Source organism: Malaclemys terrapin, chromosome 6 (assembly GCF_027887155.1).
Source record: "Malaclemys terrapin pileata isolate rMalTer1 chromosome 6, rMalTer1.hap1, whole genome shotgun sequence".
NCBI lineage: Eukaryota > Metazoa > Chordata > Testudines > Emydidae > Malaclemys > Malaclemys terrapin.
Window position 1 is genome coordinate 50035663 of NC_071510.1, and position 18475 is coordinate 50054137.

Consider the following 18475-nt stretch of genomic DNA (forward strand, 5'->3'; position numbering starts at 1 on the left):
AATATATTAATCATGGCAAAAAATCTGCTGGACTAACGTGTGTGGCTGCTGATTATTGCTGTGCTGATTGTTCCAGTGATCATCCCTAATGTCAACTTTTTATTGTGTTGCATTTACTCTTTCTGGAAAAATCCAATAAAATGAAAATATGAATTTATATTTTTAAATGGAAGGCACTAAATATAGAAAATACCTTACCTCTGCGATTAACAGGGTCCTTAGCTACATATGCAACATAGTCTGTTGTATCCTGTAAAAAATGGATATATATATCTATGTAATGAATTTGCTTTTGCACTGTAACAAAAGAGCAGAGCATATCACATAAGTATTTCCCATGAAGTGATAGCCTGGTGGTGAGGGTGGGACAGATAGCTAACCCACCATTTTACACACAGCAATATGACTGAGTACTTCCTCTGTATGGAATCACTCTGAAGGCCATAAAAAGAAGAACAGGAGTACTTGTGGCACCTTAGAGACTAACAAATTTATTAGAGCATAAGCTTTCGTGGACTACAGCCCACTTCTTCGGATGCATCCGAAGAAGTGGGCTGTAGTCCACGAAAGCTTATGCTCTAATAAATTTGTTAGTCTCTAAGGTGCCACAAGTACTCCTGTTCTTCTTTTTGTGGATACAGACTAACACGGCTGTTACTCTGAAACTTGTCTGAAGGCCATGTTCACAATATATTTAACTCTATACCATCAATATCCACGTTTAAGCATGTTAGTCTGTAGCAGGCTTCCAGCATGGTTTCCCTGACCAGTGTGGATAGTTTACTCATGATATAAAACCATGCTACAGACTAACTCTCAGGTAAACCTAACACAAGGATGCAAATAAAATGGGAATAAGGAAAAATAAATTTTTATTTTACATGTCTTCCAGGCTACGTTTTTATGTTTTGTGACTACCTTTAACTGATAAATAAGGCTAGGGAATGCTGGCCAGATAAGCAAAATCCTTTTTAAAAAGCTTTTCCATCTTGCCCTTAAGCACAGCTAATGCTGGCATCTATTCAATTTTAATGTGGACAAGGCCTAACTATGCCCTGTTGAGCACCATATTAATATCCTGTTTGAACACCTGCAGCTCAGACAGCAAGCATGTGCAAAAGCAACTCTTGTTTTATTCCAAGAACATTTACAGGATTGGTTCTGATCCCACTCACTCTGGTTTCACTCCATTGACTTCTAAAGCATTACCCTTAATTTACACCATGCAAGGCCCTCTTCCAAAGCCCTCGAAATCAGTTAAAAGACTCACATTGACATCAGTGGCCTTTGGATGAGGCCCCAATTGAGAGAAGACTCAGGGTCTCGTCCAAGACACTCAATATCTAAAAGATTGCCTGAAGCCATGGGCGGTGGGTAGCATAGGCAGGGGAAGGCTGTGCCTCCCCAAACAGCCCGGTGTGGCCCCGCCCATGCTCCACCCTGAAACCCCCTCCTGCCTGCTTCCAGTTTCCTTCCTGCTCTTCTGTGGCCAAGAGGCTGGAGCCAATGTGCACAAGGCCCGGCGCTGGGGGCACTGGGGTTGGGGTGCTTCAGCTGTGCTGCTTGCATGCCCGGTGTGTTGGGGCTGCTCCGGCCTCACTGCCTGCTTGCTCAGTGCTGGGGCTGGAGCCGGGGACAATCCAGGGCTGGGGGCACTCCGGCCGCACTGTCTGCCTGCCCGGTGCACTGGGACTGTGGACACTCCGGCCACACCGCCCACCCACCTGGCACACTGGGGCTTGGGGAGCACAGGGGGAGGCATCAACCATGGAGGGGGTGCTCCATGCTCCATTGGGGGAGCAGAAGAGGAGGGGTCAGGCCTCCGGCAGAGGGGGAGGGGCCAGAGGTTAGCCTCTCCCAACGGCACATTCACCCGCCACCCATGCCTGAAGCTCTGGCATGAAGACCATAGTTGACAACTATGGCACAATGGAACTTCCCACCACAAAAGTAAAGCTTGTCTGTATGGGAGATAGAGCCTTCTTGAGAGCCAGTCTAAGGGCAGGTCTTCACTACCCGCCGGATCAGCGGGTAGTGATCGATCTATCGGGGATCGATTTATCGCGTCTCGTCTTGACGTGGATAAATCGATCCCTGAATGCGCTCCCCAGTGACTCCGGAACTCCAGCTCGCAAGAGGCGGAAGCGGAGTCGATGGGGGAGCAGCAACGGTCGACTCGCTGCCGTCCTCACAGCCAAGTAAATCGACCTAAGATACGCTGACTTCAGCTACACTATTTGCATAGCTAAAGTTGCGTATCTTACTTCAACCCCCCGCATTAGTGTAGACCAGGTCTGAGACTGTGGAACAAAATCCCTCAGGAGTAAAGATATCACAGACTTCAACACCTTCCGCTCCAAATGCAAGTCACACTTCTTCAACTTCGCCTACCAAAACAAAACATTATATTGCATACACAGTTCTCCTGGGGAGAGGATGAGAGCAAGAACAAACCACATGTGGCAGATGTTAGTCCCTGTGACAGATATGGCAATTTCCTACAATATCCTTGAAAAAAACCTTAATGGGTTAAGTTTAAGTATCTTTTGAGTCCACTGTATTAAATGCAAAGGTTATGTATTATCGTGGGCCGGGATTGTATGGGTAGATATGCTGTGAACCTTGGGAAGTGTTATGAACTTCAAAGAACTGTACTGAACAATGTGTAAGAATGGGCTTTTGGGGACAAACATTGTCAAGTGATTTACCCAAGGAATCTCTAAGGGGAGATGAATGCAAATTCCCTACCTCCAGTGATACAAAAACCCAGTCTTTCGAAGTTCCACCCTGAGGAGAGGGCCATTATCTGCAGATTACCTGTTCTTGGAGTCTCAAGTTCAAAGGCCCAAGCTGCATACAGGAAAGACTAACCTGTTCGTGAGGGTGCTAGTTCTGAGCTAAGGCTGTTATGAATTTGTGACCACAGAAAAGCTCCATTGTGGGGTTCGAAGCACTGACTCTTAATGGAGCCAGGAGGAGTTGGGAGGGATGAACTCTGATAAACTTATTAGAATGTGTGTACATTCTTTTGTTGTTTTAATGTTTTCTCTGTAATGCTTTCATCTTAAGAATAAATGTGCTTGCTTCGAAAGAGTCGTGTAGTAACTTGTGACTGCTGGTAATTACAGCTGTTCATAACCTCTGGAGAGAAAGCAAAGTGCAGACACTGGCCTGTTTAGGCAGTCTGGCTTGCTGAGAATATCATAATGTAGACAGGGAACAGTGCACCCTGCAATAATCACTGTCAGGAGGGAGAGAGATGTGGGTCTCTTCCCAAGAGAGGTGATGGTTGAGGAGCTGGGAGTTTAGAGTGGGTGCCCTCAAGGGACCACTGTGTGGGAATACTGGTGCAATTGCCCTGAACTGTAACACTCACATCACTTAATGCACTACTGCAATGCACTCAGATACCACAGTAAAAGAAGGTGTATAGAACAGAACAGAATAGCCCTGTCTCTCTGTTCATGCATCTCTAATACTCCCAGTGACCTGATGTATGGGGAATGACTTTGGTGGGAATGGTGGTGGATTTCACCCCTGAAGAGGAAAGAAAACAATCAATACATTTATATTGGGATATATGCTAGGCTGGTTTGGTATGTTTGGTGTATCAAGCAGTAATTAAGTTTAGCTGTGAGAGACAGGAACCACATGAGCAAGCTCTTTCTTTTATTTAAAGTTCTCCCAACTAGGAGCCTACTGTGACAAGCCTGCTGAATGTCAATGGAAGCTCACACCTACTCTCCTCTCCCCCAGGATGAGATCATCATGCAGTGGTCTTGTTGTGTGAATGCTACTTTACAGTTTCACCAGCTCTTGTTGGCTCCTGTACTTGGTACGATTTGATTTCTCAGTGACTCAGTGGCATGACTTTCGTCTCACTAAAACATTTGATAGACCTTGTTTATTTCAATTCAAATCTCTTACTGCTGTGCTGGTAATGCTGTTACCTGGTAAATCACTCTGCCAATGGGTGGGGGTGTTCTAGGACTTAGCATTTGAGATGGCAGATGGGATGGCAAAGAACTTTCCTATGGAGGCAGGCAACTGTACTAATCACTCCTCTGCCCGCTGCAGGAATTGTTCATTTCCAGTATCTATTGCAAGCTGTGGTATTTCAGAGGTGCTGTTGATTAATTTTTACTCCCTGAATTATTATTATGTCAAGGATATTTTGCCCTGAAGAACTGGTGCAGTTAACTCATCTTGCAGTTGAGGTGGGAGAGTTATTTCATAGAGAGGGCTATATGTGCCATGTAAGCGGACCTGTCCCTGACAACAGGGACTGGGTTGATCAATCTAGAGCAGGGATCGGCAACCTCTTGCACGTGGCTCGCCAGGGTAAGCACCCTGGCGGGCCAGGCCGGTTTGTTCACCTGCTGCGTCGGCAGGTCCAGCCGATCGCAGCTCCCACTGGCCGCGGTCCGCCGTCCCAGGCCAATGAGGGTGGAGGGAAGCCGCGGCCAGCACATCCCTCAGCCCACGTCACTTCCCGCAGCCCCCATTGGCCTGGGACGGCGAACCGCGGCCAGTGGGAGCCGCAATCAGCCGAACCTGCCGATGCGGCAAGTAAACAAACCGGCCTGGCCCGCCTGGGTGCTTACCCTGGCGAGCCGCATGCCAAAGGTTGCTGACCCCGGATCTAGAGTAAAGGCTTTCAAGACTCAGGAGGGACTTTTACTGTTTTGAGATTTTCTCAATTCTTCATAGATAGGACATATTCTGAAGCGTATTTAGTATGAAATTGGGAGGATAGCTCAAACAAATATGTAGATAAGTAAAACGCCCAGATCTGCCCTCTGAATTGAATGTGAGTTGCACGGAGGCATCTGAGAGGAAAACTAAACATGGCAAGTGTAGAAATGCAGAACTGGGCTTCTCCTAAAAGCCACATCCTCTCCTCAAACATATGAGTGGAATAGACATATCTGAGGACAGTATTTGGCTCTCCGTTTTCATAAGATAGAGTTGAGGAAAAAGAAAGGAAAGAAAAATTACCTGGGGCTACGAGGCTAGAAATACAGCCACATCCTCAGTCCTTTACTGCAGGAAGGGCAAAATGGATAACAATCAAGATGAAAAGTAAAAGGATATCCATGTGAAAATACTGTGCTTACTTTGAAAACTACAGGGCCCTACTTACAGGATTTATAAGATTTATATGAAATGCTCCTGGCCCTTTGACACTTTTCCTGACACTCATTCATAGAGGAGGATTTGTGACTGCCTGTCAGTGGTTTCCCTCAAAAGAGCTTGATGGCAACAGTCCAGAAGAGCTTACAAAATAAGAAACAGAAGCTATCATGCTTATATTTTCCTTTGAGTAAGACATGAGATAAATCCTGGCATAAGGTCCTCCTATAGCAATACGTATGGAAGAAAATGACTAAAGAAATGCTTACCGGATCACCTCCAGAGGCAAAGGAAATAGACTGCATATGATGATTTGCTATGATCTGTTTGGATCAGAAAAAAAACAAAAATATGAGTCAGTAGATTCTCTTTTGCAGATTACCTCTTTGTTGGTGGTGGGTTTTTTTTTGTTTTTTTTTTTTTTTTTTGTGAGAGTGAAGTAAAAACCGAAAACAAGATCAAAATAAATTCTTGCCTTTCATCTATGAGGAGTTAGTCACAGAGAACATGCAGCTGATGTAAACAATCTTAAGAATATTAGCTATCCCTACTTCAGGTTTTCCTTAAGTTGAAGGACAATGAAATTTTAGAATAGCAATGAATGAACATAAAAATGTGCCCAGCATTCAAGTAAATTATATAGTCCTGCCATACAGTATCTTATCTGAAAATACAGTTTCCTGAAGATATTTTGGAGAAACTTTAATCTGTTGAAGTGAGTTTTTGTCACAGGTAGCGATGAATGTAGCAAAAGGGTATACTTCACCCAAAATACAGAGCTTCCATATCCTGCATGGCTATAGAGGGCAAATGTTAGGCGCTTCCATAACCTCCTGTGTATTTGAACATTGTGGACACCAGATAGGCTCTCTGGCTCAATGGGGTTAACTGTCAGAGCAGTGGAAAGGGAGTGGGGGTCATAGAGAGAGGCATTCCCTGAACTGACTAATTTTCCTTTCCCCTTTTTTCCCTGCAGCTGAAAGACCATGCCTAGCAGTACCTCCCTCTTGAGAAAAAGGCTGTCTCTTGGAGTTCTTTTGCTGAGTCAGAAAGGGTCAGAGAATAAGGTGAAGTGCTTCCTCCATGTAACGCATGCTGCCTTCATAATACTTCCAGCCCCATCTGCTCACCAAACTATAACCTTTAAATAGATCTTTCATTATTTTTATTCTCAGTGGAGAAACCCTCCCTTTATCCCCAAGGGAGGGTTTCTCTCCCCACTATCACTCAAAGACCTGCATCACGGTGGTCTTTGTACCAGGAGGTCTGAACAGTAATTCACTCTGTGTCTCAATGTCACTCCTAACTAACATGATCAACTCAATAGAGCAACTCAACTGGTCCCTTACCTCCCTACTCCAAATTAAGAATGCTGTTTTTCCATTCTCTCCAGTCCAAAGCTGATCCACGAACAAGAGACTACTAACAAGAATCAAGCCTGTCTTTCTTGGATAGCACCATAAAGAACTAATCAGAAAGCCACTTGGCCAACCTGGCTTTCAGTATTCTGAAAGGTATGCCACAGAAAGCAGACCACATTTTTATACATTCCAGGAATGCTCTCTGGGGTAATCCAACACTCCTAGTATAAACCAGAAATGAAGGAGCCCTCCACCAGAGTGCTGGTTTGTCAAAGACCCCTTTATTTCCCAGTCCTGTATCATCATAGCTTGTGTAATGAATATAGATACACATGATATCAGTCATCTCTTCTATTTCCAGTTAATGAAACTATATTGTGGAGAGAAGCCAAAACATTTGGAGTTGACCCTCAGCTGGTGTGAATCAGCATAGCTCCATTGACATCCCCAAATCTCTGCTGCTTTACACAGAGCTGAGGCTCTCGCCCTTTATTTAAAATGACTTCTTATTTTTAAAATGCCTTCCGTTTTTTATATGTTTTGCAGATGGGTCATACTAAGGGAAAACTCCTTGTGCCAGTAGTGAAAGCTGGGGACAACTGCCCTTATAAAAAGTACTATCAGATTCTTTAATAATGGTCCAAAACACTACAACATGCCATAGTGCTGCTACTACAGTGCTTGAGCTAGTACTGTAGTAGAAGATTACAGCAGCTTATCTATAAGATGGTGGGGAAAAGACAAATAAAAAGTAAGAAACCTTTCAGGTGTGTGTGTGGGTTTGTAGTTTATTTTTTATCTTGCGGCACAGCAGGTTTTTTTCCTTGCTGTATCTAGGCACATCTAGGTACGTAGCTCACAGCAAATAGCACAGCAGTGATTATGCAACACTATCAGCTTTCTCTATATACATAGCGAGCAAGATTTTTTCTCATCTCATACATCATTCACAACCCACTGCAGTGATTCCCCAAAGTCAGTATATACCTTCAGCACAAAGGAGAAGAATAAAGGGGTTGGTTGACACAGGCTTCCTTCTTCTGAAAGGCAGACATTTCACTGAAGTGCAAAACCCCCAAAGCAGGATTTTTAACATCACCTTATGAATAGAATGCCTTCTAACACAATATATAGAAAAAGAAAAGAAAAAAACACTGGGGATAGGCATTCATCTCTGTAGATTGGTCAGAACCAAAATACCTCCACCCAAACACAGCCAAAGTTTGGAACTGGACCATTTTTTGCCAGAAAATGCCATTTCACATTGTAAAGTGGACCTTTTGAGAGGTAATGACAGAATTACTGTGAAAACATTATTTTCACCAATCTATGTTAAATGTGTAAACAAACTAATCTATTGCACTTTACATTTTCATTCCTTTTTTATTTGATAAAGAAATAACACTTTAAGCACAGGAGAATTTTATCAAGTAGCAAACATTTCACGATATGCTCTTCATCAATGGACTTAGGGATTTTTATACACAAACCTGTTTTGAATCAGGAGTCATTAGATTTAAGCTGGTGGTGGATATATTCAGAGTTATGTTCATTCCTGCAAACTGAAGATTGCTCTTTCCCAAGACGCTAGAGAGAACTTTGCTTGGTGGCTGTGAAGTAAAGTAATACATTTTAGTTGCTTCGCGAGGACAACTCACTGTAATGGATTGCTAAACTGTATTATACTATTCAGCCACGTGGGGACACTGTGTAACAAACCCCATTTAAACTAACCTCAGCCGTTCCTGGCAGTTCATTAAAGGATCTTATGGAAGGCTCATATCTGGTGTGCCTCTGAGAAGGGAGCTCTGTAGCCAGTCTATACCCAGTACAGTAGCCTGACTTGCTAATAGCAGCCCTCCAACCTCCCCTGTACAAGGTGTACATGGTACACTTCATGCAGGCTCAGCTGACATCTTAAGAGCTGCTATTCAAGAATGACAACTTTTACTCTACTCTAGTGATCACTTCATTTGGGCAGTTATTTTTCTCTGTAGGTCATTCCTCATAACACAATTAACAAAATGGTTAAAGCATAAGTGTGGAATCCATAGCATCAAACCATAGATTGCAAAGCATTATTACTGTGCAATAGTCAGTGGGGATCAAACCCTGGACTTACAACACCAAAGCACATAGTCTTAATATTTGAGATGAAGGAATAACTTTGTTAGCTACAAGTAAGTAGCAAAGTCTTATTCTCATTAGAGATAGAAGGAGATATAACTGCATACACTTCACATAGAATAATTTTTATTACTATGTAATAAATCCATATTACAGACTAGAGACAAGAATTTGCCCTAGCCATGTAAATTAAGATACATGAGCTGAAACTGACAAAAACATGAGAGTCACCGTGAAGACAGGGCGGGGCACAGACCTGCAAAAGTTCATGTGTTTTTTGTTGCTGTTGTTAAGATTTAGCTGCTACCAGCACCCTTTCCCTTTCCAAAGGGTTGGTTTGTTTTAAAAGTAGTTCGAGCGAGTGCTGAGAGAATGCGGAAATGATCAACGTGACACTCGGCTGATGCAGCAACTCATGGTGTCGGACGCCATCAGGTGGTCGAGGGACATCTACATAGAACACATCACCGGACATCGGCAAAGTAACTGAAATACTTTCCTCATGGATTTTATTTTCTAAATGGACAACCTACCTAATTCTCAATTACAGTGGGTCAATCTCCACTCATTGATATATTTTGCTTTCCACAACCAAATCTCTGTACAATTTTTCATGAGTGATGAACCCAAGTATTCAGATACTAATCTCTCAACAGGAAATACTGCTCTTAGACACACTGATTCAGCAAGATGGCTCATTGGGCACTAGGAACTTCCTTTCATCCATTTTCCCGGTGTTATTTTGTGGCATTTTGTTTTTCAAGAAAAAAGACATTTGCCTTTCTTTTACTTTCTGATTAAAAGCCCCCATTAAAAAGGCTGAATATGGAAGATATTCTTTGAAAAGACAATTCTGTTCTGAAGCAGATTCTATTGTCGCTGTGGTATTTGTTGTTTTAGTGTTTGCATGTGTCTCACTGTGAGTTAAATACAGTACCCCCGTTGTGACCATGAGAGCTAAATATATATTACATGGCTCTCAGCTACAAGAAAAAGGCCACATTCAGCAAGGACGGTGTGTGGGTTCTTGTTCTGAACCTCCCTCATACATTCTATTTCTGTTGATAGTGCAGCAGTTATCCATTTCAGATACAAGCTCACATCACTGCAAACTAGACTTCCTAAGAGCTAAACTGTGGCTTTGCCACAAGCCCTGAGTCAGGGGCAGTTCATAGTTGTGCTGCTCCAGAGATAGAGCCGGGATCGTACTGGCACTCAGAGTCACAATATGGTGACTGGATGGTTCTTTCCTTGCTCCAGGAGGGCAACAGTTTGTGTCAGCCATATACCTAGCACAGTGTACTTCCCCCTTTGCTGTGGCAAGTAGTGTGGGGGCAGAGCCAAGACTTCACCCACTCCCCAGCCACTTCCCCACCCAGCTATGCTACTAGCCATGATATGGATATCCCAGACAGGGGAGGAAGGAGTATCCTTACACTCCCTTACTTTGAACTCTATGAGCGATGCTGACCGGAAGGTGCAATCTACAGTGGCTGCACACAGACAAGACTTGGGAAGATTCTGCACCTGCAGTTCTCAGGCTGACTTAAACACACCTGCTCACTGCATCTGGTTTCCGCTATGCTGATCTAAGGAAATATGCGTCATTGACAAGAAAGAAAGAAAAATACCTTTCTTTTTTTGAAGGCTGCTTTGGCTCCAGGTACTGCTTCACAAACACGGCTGATTGCTTCCCTGTGGAGACAGAAAATAAGCTTTATAGCAAATGGATGTGTTGGTTTCCTCATTATATGTTCAAATTGCACTGAAGGGGAATATTTGACAACTTAATTCTTTATGGCATTCAGTCACAAGTGAAGACCCGATAACTAGTGAGTCAATTAGTTCTTTTCTCACCAGTAAAGAGATAATCTCTGATCAGCTTTAAAACAGACTCCATTTTTTTAAAAAATACAACCTGCCAAAAACATTTCCCTACTACCTTCCTGCCCAAATGTGGAATTTTCTCCAAATTTGGATTACTCTGCTCTGAGGTACAATACTCATTTTTGGTTTAAGGTGCAATAACATGAGAACCATCAAGGATAAAAATTGGCTCTTTACACCATTGGAGAGCTGGTATATGCTGCACAAGTCTCTTTTTTTTTACCCTGTGAGATATCAGGTCTTAAAATAATGCTACTCTTAATTATTAAACACCATTTGAGACCATTTTTAACATTTGTGTTTATGTTGGGTTTTTTTCTAAATTTAGAACATAGAGACGGTTATTTTCCTCCCCCTCTGAGGCTTGTGCAGAACCAAGCCAGCCTGGTTTCACATAGTATCAAAACTCTAAAATATTTCTGCAATCATTTTGCTGCAAAATGTATGTTGTAAAGAAAATATATGACAGTGTGTTGTGGTGTAAGGATTTTACTGATATTTGTTCATTATGACCCACATAACTTGTGGCATTACTGTACCACTACAAATATCTTTATATCACCAACATTATGTTTTTTTTTCTACTCAGACTTATGTCATTGGTAAATTAATGCTGGCAGGCTAAGTGAAAGAAACATACACTCAGGAGGAATTTGAATGAAGAATATGATTGTATTTCAAAATGAAATTTTGCTGATCATGCAGCTGTAGGTGAATGTCTTTAGGCCCTATCGGTTTTAAACAATAGGTCAAATGCAACAACCAAATTGTTAATTCTTGAAAATCCGTAAACGTGCATGCACAGTCCTTCTTAGTCATGTTAATATCAGTGTTGTAATGGATGTAGCCTTGATTGATGCAATACATTGTAATGGCTCCACTGGGACTGTTAAAGATAAACTGCAAAATATTGTTTAACAATATTAAATATTGAGGGAGATTTCAAATTATTAACAGAATAGTATGTGTATACTTCCAAATGGACAAATGACATTTATTTTATACAACCAAATATTTTTAAAAATAACAAAATTGGAGGGAACCCACCGCAAACTCGAAAGCTCACAGAGCCAGAAATAACCAAAATCTCAAAGCCAACCTAAAGGATCATTAAAAATCGAAATATTACTTTAATTCTACTCTGACACAATATCTGTGTTACTGTTTCAACCCATAGTCTATGTGAATGTATGTGATCAGTGTGCATATGGGAGGGGGTGCACACGTATGTGCAAGCGCACACACAGAGAATGGCCTAACAAATGAAGTTATTGATTTATTATGGAGGAATCAGTAGTGACTACATAGTTAAGATTGGGGCATGCACTGAAATAAAAATTTGGCCACTTTTGGAGGGGCATTTTCTGTGCCCCCCTTGGCCTGAGGTGCTGGCTCCCCTCTACCCCTTCCCCCCCCCCCCATAGCCCTGGGGCCTGTGGCGCTCGCTCTCCCCTGATGGCTAGAGGAGCTGGTTCTTCCCCTCCTCCCCCACGGCCCCAGGGCTGGAGGAGCTGGCTCTCCTCTCCTCCCCCTGCGGCCCGTGGAGTTGGATCTCCTGCCCTGACCCTGGGCAGGAGGAGCTAACTCTCCCTGCTCTGGAGGAGTTCTGTACCCTGGTTTTGTTGACTGAGGGGGTCGTGCCCCTGCTTGCCCACCTTGCGCATGCTCCTGGTTAAAATTGTGTGGCACTTCTCACCTAGGGCCCAAACCAATGCACCTGAAGTCAGTGGAAAGACTCCCATTAACTTCAACAGATTTTGGATCAGGCCCTTAAAGCAAGACTAAATCCCTCCATTTCACTGTCCAATGATTGAATTTAGTCTCCAAATCTATCCCAGTTCAGAACCCCGATGAATTTTCTGCAATGTGTTTTGTGTAAAATTGTTATTAACTCTCCCAGATACAGCAGTTAACAATCAGGCAAGCTGGCAAATGACACCTGACATGACTCACAAGCACAGTACAACAAAACATCCCACTCCTAGACATCATCCCTGCACCACAAACAGAGGCTACTTTTGAAAATGTAATGTCAGACAGAAAAAAATATTTTCCTTGTTCATAACAACTGTTTTCATTAATCCCAGAAAAAGCCAACACATACGTCTATGATCCAATGCTGCCTCTTTAGCCCTGCTGCCCAGCCATGAGCACCCCTGGCTCCTCAGGCTCCCAGCGAGCCCTGGATCCTGCAAAAACAGTGAGGAAGACTGGGTAGCAGCTGGGAGTCCTTCTCCCCAGCCCATGGCAGGCTTCCCAGACTTACTCCCCATCCCTTCCCAGTGTGCTTCAGAGCAGGTCTGGGCAGTTCTTCAGCTACTCATCCACTCTGACTGCACAGATTCATAGATTCATAGATTCTAGGACTGGAAGGGACCTCGAGAGGTCGTCGAGTTCAGTCCCCTGCAGAGATACAAACTGTGCTTATCAGGTAAATTTTCCAGCAACTCTCCCTGCCTGCTCTCACAATCTCCCAGCTACTATCAGCAACAGAAGGCATGGAGGGGACAGGGAGACTTGCAGGCAAATTTTCCTGACAAGTGCAGCTTGCATCTTTGCATTGGAGACAACTCCATCTCAGATGCTGAGCTGGGGTCAGTACTTCTTTGGTTGCCTGGCCTCTCTGCTGGCTGGCTACTGAGTGTCAAGAGAGGAGCCCTACACTAAGGAAACTCAGTCAATCCATCAGATTGGGACTCCTGCTGGCTACCCTTATCAGGTCTGAAGTTGGGGAAGTGAATGTACTGGAATGAGAGGAAGGAAACCTAGTTTGAAGGATTGGCTGGCTGGCTGTATCACCAGCCTCCTGTTGGAACAGCCAGCCAATCGAAGCACTCCACATGTTAGCTGGGAAGTGGATCTGGAAAGGGGGATGGAGGACAGCTGGGGAGCCAAGATGCATATCAGCTTAGGCAGTAATAACACACTGCAGACTTCCAACTGCAGGTACATCTGTCCATAAAACACCTTAACCTTGCTGAGCTTGGTGTTCAGGTTGTGTGTCTGAGTGTGTGAAATGAAAGAGAGTGTGCTGTGGATCTCAGGAGGACAAGAGTGCATTTGGGTGTTATGATATTGAGCTGATAAGACATGTTGAAACTAGTCTGGACCGTAGTATTGCTTTAACTAGTGACTTCCTTGATTTTCAGTAAATACACTAGAGCAACCTCAGTTCTAAAGTTAACAATGGTTTTGGTGGGGATATTAGGAGCTTTGAATGAAATACTAGCTTATCTTTGAAGCATGCTGGTGAAGATAGTGGAGCTGGAGAAGAAGTTCTCCAAGCAATTTTGCCTGTGGAAGACAGGATGGCCCAAAGAAATCTGGGGTCAGCTTCTCAGAAGTGATCCTTACAGCTGCTGCAAAAAGGTGTAGCATTTACTTGGCCCGTAGGCATGCAGGAGCTCACGTACTGACATGCTCATATAGATCCCTGATTAGATAAACAGATGGAAAGAAAACAGCTGGCTGGTCACCTCCACTTTGGACCTAGGAGGCGGGGAAGAGATGGGGCAGGAAGAAGCAGGGAGGGGTTGGGGCATTGGAGGAAGGGGTGGAGTGGGGGCAGGGCCTTACCAAAGCTTGGGGGGAGCACCCCCCAGCAGATTAGAAATTAAGCGCCTGTGCCCCAACATCTCTGCCAGTCTGAAAAATTCCTTCCTGACCCCAAATATGGCAAATCAGTTAGACTCTGAGTGTGGGTGAGAACCACCAGCCAGACACCTGGGAAATAATTCTCTGTAGTAACTCAGAGCCCTTCTCATCTAGTGTCTCATTTCCAGCCATTGGAGATATTTGCTAACAGCATTCACAGATGGGCCGTATGCCATTGCAACCTCATTATAGCATCCACTCCATAAACTTATCAAGCTCAGTCTTGAAACAAGTTAGGTTTTTTGCCCCCACTACTCCCCTTGGGAAGCTATTCCAGAATTTCACTCCTCTGATGGTTAGAAACCTTCATCTAATTTGAAGTCTAAACTCACTGATGGCCAATTTATAGCCATTTGTTTTTTTGTGCCAGTATTGGCCATTAACTTAAATAACTCCTCTCCCTCCCTGGTGTTTGTCCCTCTGATAAATTTATAGAGAGCCCTTATATCTCCCCATACCCATCATTTTGTTACACTAAACAAGCCAAACTCCTTAGGTCTCCTCTCATAAGAAAGGTTATCCATTCCTCTGATCATCCTAGTAGCCCTTCTCTGCATCTGTTCCAGTTTGAATTCGTCTTTCTTAAGCATGGGAGACCAGAACTGTAAACAGTATTCCTCATCTGGACAAGGTCTCACTGATGCCTTGTACAATGGTAATAACACTTCCTATCTACTGGAAATGTCTCACCTGATGCATGATTGTATTAGACTTTTTTTCACAGCTGCATCACATTGGGGGCTCACGGTCAATCTGTGACCAATACACCGAGGACTTCTCTTCTGTCACTTCCAACTGATAAATCCCCAGTTTACAGCAAAAATTCTTGTTGGTCCCTAAGTTCATGATCTTGTACTATTAAATTCCATCCCATTTCTATTACACCAAAATTCCTTGTATGATATTCCGGTCCTCCTCTGTATTGGCAATACCTCCCAACTTTGTGTCATCCACAAATTTTATTAGCACACTTTTTGTGCCAAGGGCATTAATGAAAATATTAAATAAGATTGGTCCCAAGACAAATTCCTAAGGAATTCCACCAATAACCTCCTTCCACCCTGACAGTGCTCCTTTCAGCATGACTCATTGTAGTGTCCCCTTTTTTGTTTTTTGTCCCCTTTAACCAGTTCCTTACCCACCTTTTGATTTTCATATTAATCATCATCCTCGCAATTTTGCACCCACCATTCCCTGTATAGGCACACATCAAACCAAATTAACTGTGCATACAGCTGCTAGTTTGAGCGTGCACTTATCTGACTTGTGCATACAAACACGCATCTGAACAGGAAAATACAGAGGTTTGTGGCACATTTGCATGTCTAATCAATTGCATGGACTTTGGAAAAATTGGACATAAATGTAATATCTTGCTTGATGTGGAAAAGTGGTTTTCAATAATATGTTTAAAACTTTCTGGACCCCATGCCCTTACGGTAACCAGGCACTGATCTCAGCTATGTACCACATAGTGCAGCACTTATCTTGATATCTTGTACAATTTGTTTCTGTGCAGACTGCAGTAAGGACCACATACTGAGTTCTAAATTTGGCCCTAAATATTTTCTGCTTTGCAGATGGTCATATCTGAAGTAATTTTCTCAGCAATACTGAATTTCTCCAGTCTTCCCTACAGTGCTCCATGATGATCTGACATTATTGTGAGAAAGAAAAGCATGTCTTTCACATTGGCATCATGTTCCATTTAAAAGGCCATAGTCCTGTTGTTTGTTTTTCATAACTTTAACCACCATACTTTGTGTGCACTTTTAGCTCTAAGGAAGCTCGAAACTGTTTCTTTATTAAACATTTTGTTTTGACAATCACACGAATGTACCCTTGCTTGTTTTATTTTGGATTTTTTTAAATTTATTTCACTCCCGCAATTGATTACTTTTTATGAAAAGAGAGTACTGAAGCTATTGTTTTGTGGGAAAAGACAGACATGTAAAAGTTGCATTGACTTTTCAATTGAATTTTAAGAAAAAAACTGGTAGGTCAATTTTGAGACTAGAAACCCTGACCAATTTGCACACACAAAATGACTTGCATGCCATAGCCATAAACTTGCTGTTTTTTCTCTTGTCTATCTATGTTACCCCATGCTTCCATCTACATCTTTGCCAGCCTAAACAAAGAGACAAACTATTGTATGCAACAAACATTAAATTAATTTACTTAGAAAAAGAACTGCACATTTTTGGACAAATTGTGGAGTCTGCCACTATTCATTTCTGAACACTCTATCTTTGCCAATCCTTTTAATAAACAAATTACATAGCTACCACCTGCCAAGGAGAAAAATTGCCTATATTAAAATTAATATTAACACTTTAATTCTGAATAAATCCCACAGAGGCCAAAAGTAAACTTTCAGAAATATATTTAATAATCAGAATATTTGTTCATTTACAAAACAGGCACAGTAAATTTGAAGTGTTTGAAGTGGTTAAGGGAGGATTAAGAAGCCTTAAAGGCTAGTGCTCACATATTATAGTTAGTGGTGCTTTAAAGGCAGAGAGGCAAACGGGTGGGGTCTGTTAGACGTGAGGATGAAAAAGTAGCTAATGAACATAAACTGAGAGTATGGAAGAGAATGATGAAAGGACGGTGAACAGGTCTCGTGATATAATGGGGCAATGAATAATCCTGGAGCAGAGCTGCTTGTACAAGGGGTGAAAGGATCTAATGATGTGGACTCACAGAAGAGGAATGTGAACTAGCCTACTTATTCCAGGTCACAGAAAGCATGGAACAGAGGGGAGGATTTATAGAATAAACTGGTGGTGATGAATATGGCAAACAAATTGTGGTAAACTTAGACAACAAGATATAAAGCCATTCCTCTTTTTCTTCCCTTCAGCTTCTCAGTTTGTTTCTTGCAATGTGGGATTCTCTCTATGTGTGATAGATCTGTAAGGGGGAAACAAAAACAAGCTGGCCATTCTATCCTTAACACATTTTATAAACCGTATACACAATCAGGACTGTGTAATCGACTATAATAAGAGAAATACATCTTTGGCAATGATTAGCTACAGAACATAACTTATGGTTAGATATATGTTGAACTACACAATAGTAATTCAAGTGCATTGGCACAATTAATACTCTTGAACTCAGAGTTTTCTATATGCATTTGAAAAGTGTTTTCTAAATTAAGGACAGAAGTCAGTGCACTCAAGCCTTAGGCTATTTCAGAGCATCCTGCGTCAACAATTCGTGGATGCTTTTTTAATCCCTTCACTGCCAAAGATATTTGTTACCCATTGATTTGGTTTAGTGGTGTTCAGTTATTTTCAAACTTCCATAGATGCATATTTATTAAGCAACACACCAGACAGAATATCTTAGAACAACCAGTACTTTTCACTCATGTCAAGCCTTTGTGGGAATCTATTCACAAATTTACTAAATTCCATACAAAATGTGAATAAAATGCAGATTTATAAAACCAATGAGCTCCAGAAAATCCTACTGTTTTATACACCAGCAGCATAGAGAATTATACATATTGTTAAATCCTACTTCTAATAAACTAGTTTATGGTGTTCTGATTTTCAGAAATGTGGAATTGTGCATGCAATTACACACCTAACTTGTATTTATAACCACACAATTTGCATACACACCGGGTCAGTTTTGCACCTAACTGGCATCTTAGGAGCATACACATCTGATTTTTGTGCACAGCTATGGCAACTGTACATGCCAATTAGACACAGAACTCCATTTTTGTGCACACAGTTGTGTGCATATTTCTGACAATAACACCCTTTATGTTTAAGCATCATACAGACTCTAAAAGCCCTTCCAGTACAAGGAGTAAATTTTCAAACAAGCTTCTAAAAACACCTTTTAGTGTACACAAATAGTGTGTGTGAAAAACCCTGTATTTGCAATAGGGATTCTCTTTTTGGAAGATGAGTTCAGTGATGCCAACAAACTAAAGGAAGAACCTAAGTCTAGATCAGTTTAGTTAAGAAGGCATAATTCTCTAACCTCCTTTGCAGGCCATTCCAGCATGGCCTCTGGAAGTATAGACCAGTGGGGAGGACAATGGATTGAGACACAGAAGACATAAGCTCTATTCCTAGCTCAGCCATCGGCTCACAGTATGACAGTGGGCACAGGAACATAGGAATTGTCATATCAGATCAAACCCAAAGTTTGTCTAATCTAGTCCCCTGTCTCTAAGAGCAGACAACACCCGTCACTTCAGAGCCCTTGGTAGGCAGATATGGGATAATCTTTGCCCCAGGTGATTCTCTCACTAATTGCTAGAGATTATCTTAAATCCTGAAGCATGA

General features: G+C 42.4%; 1 protein-coding gene across 1 annotated transcript in view; it reads right to left on the reverse strand.

Moving 5' to 3' along the window:
* The window catches only part of SHC3 (SHC adaptor protein 3), a 75094-nt gene that overhangs the window by 22486 nt on the left and 34133 nt on the right, over positions 1-18475 (reverse strand). The window contains exons 3-6 of the mRNA XM_054031290.1: positions 10253-10316; positions 7985-8104; positions 5403-5456; positions 199-250 (exon numbers count right to left, since the gene is read on the reverse strand). Coding sequence (XP_053887265.1) covers positions 199-250; positions 5403-5456; positions 7985-8104; positions 10253-10316 — 290 coding nt within the window. The remainder of the gene's footprint in view (positions 1-198; positions 251-5402; positions 5457-7984; positions 8105-10252; positions 10317-18475) is intronic.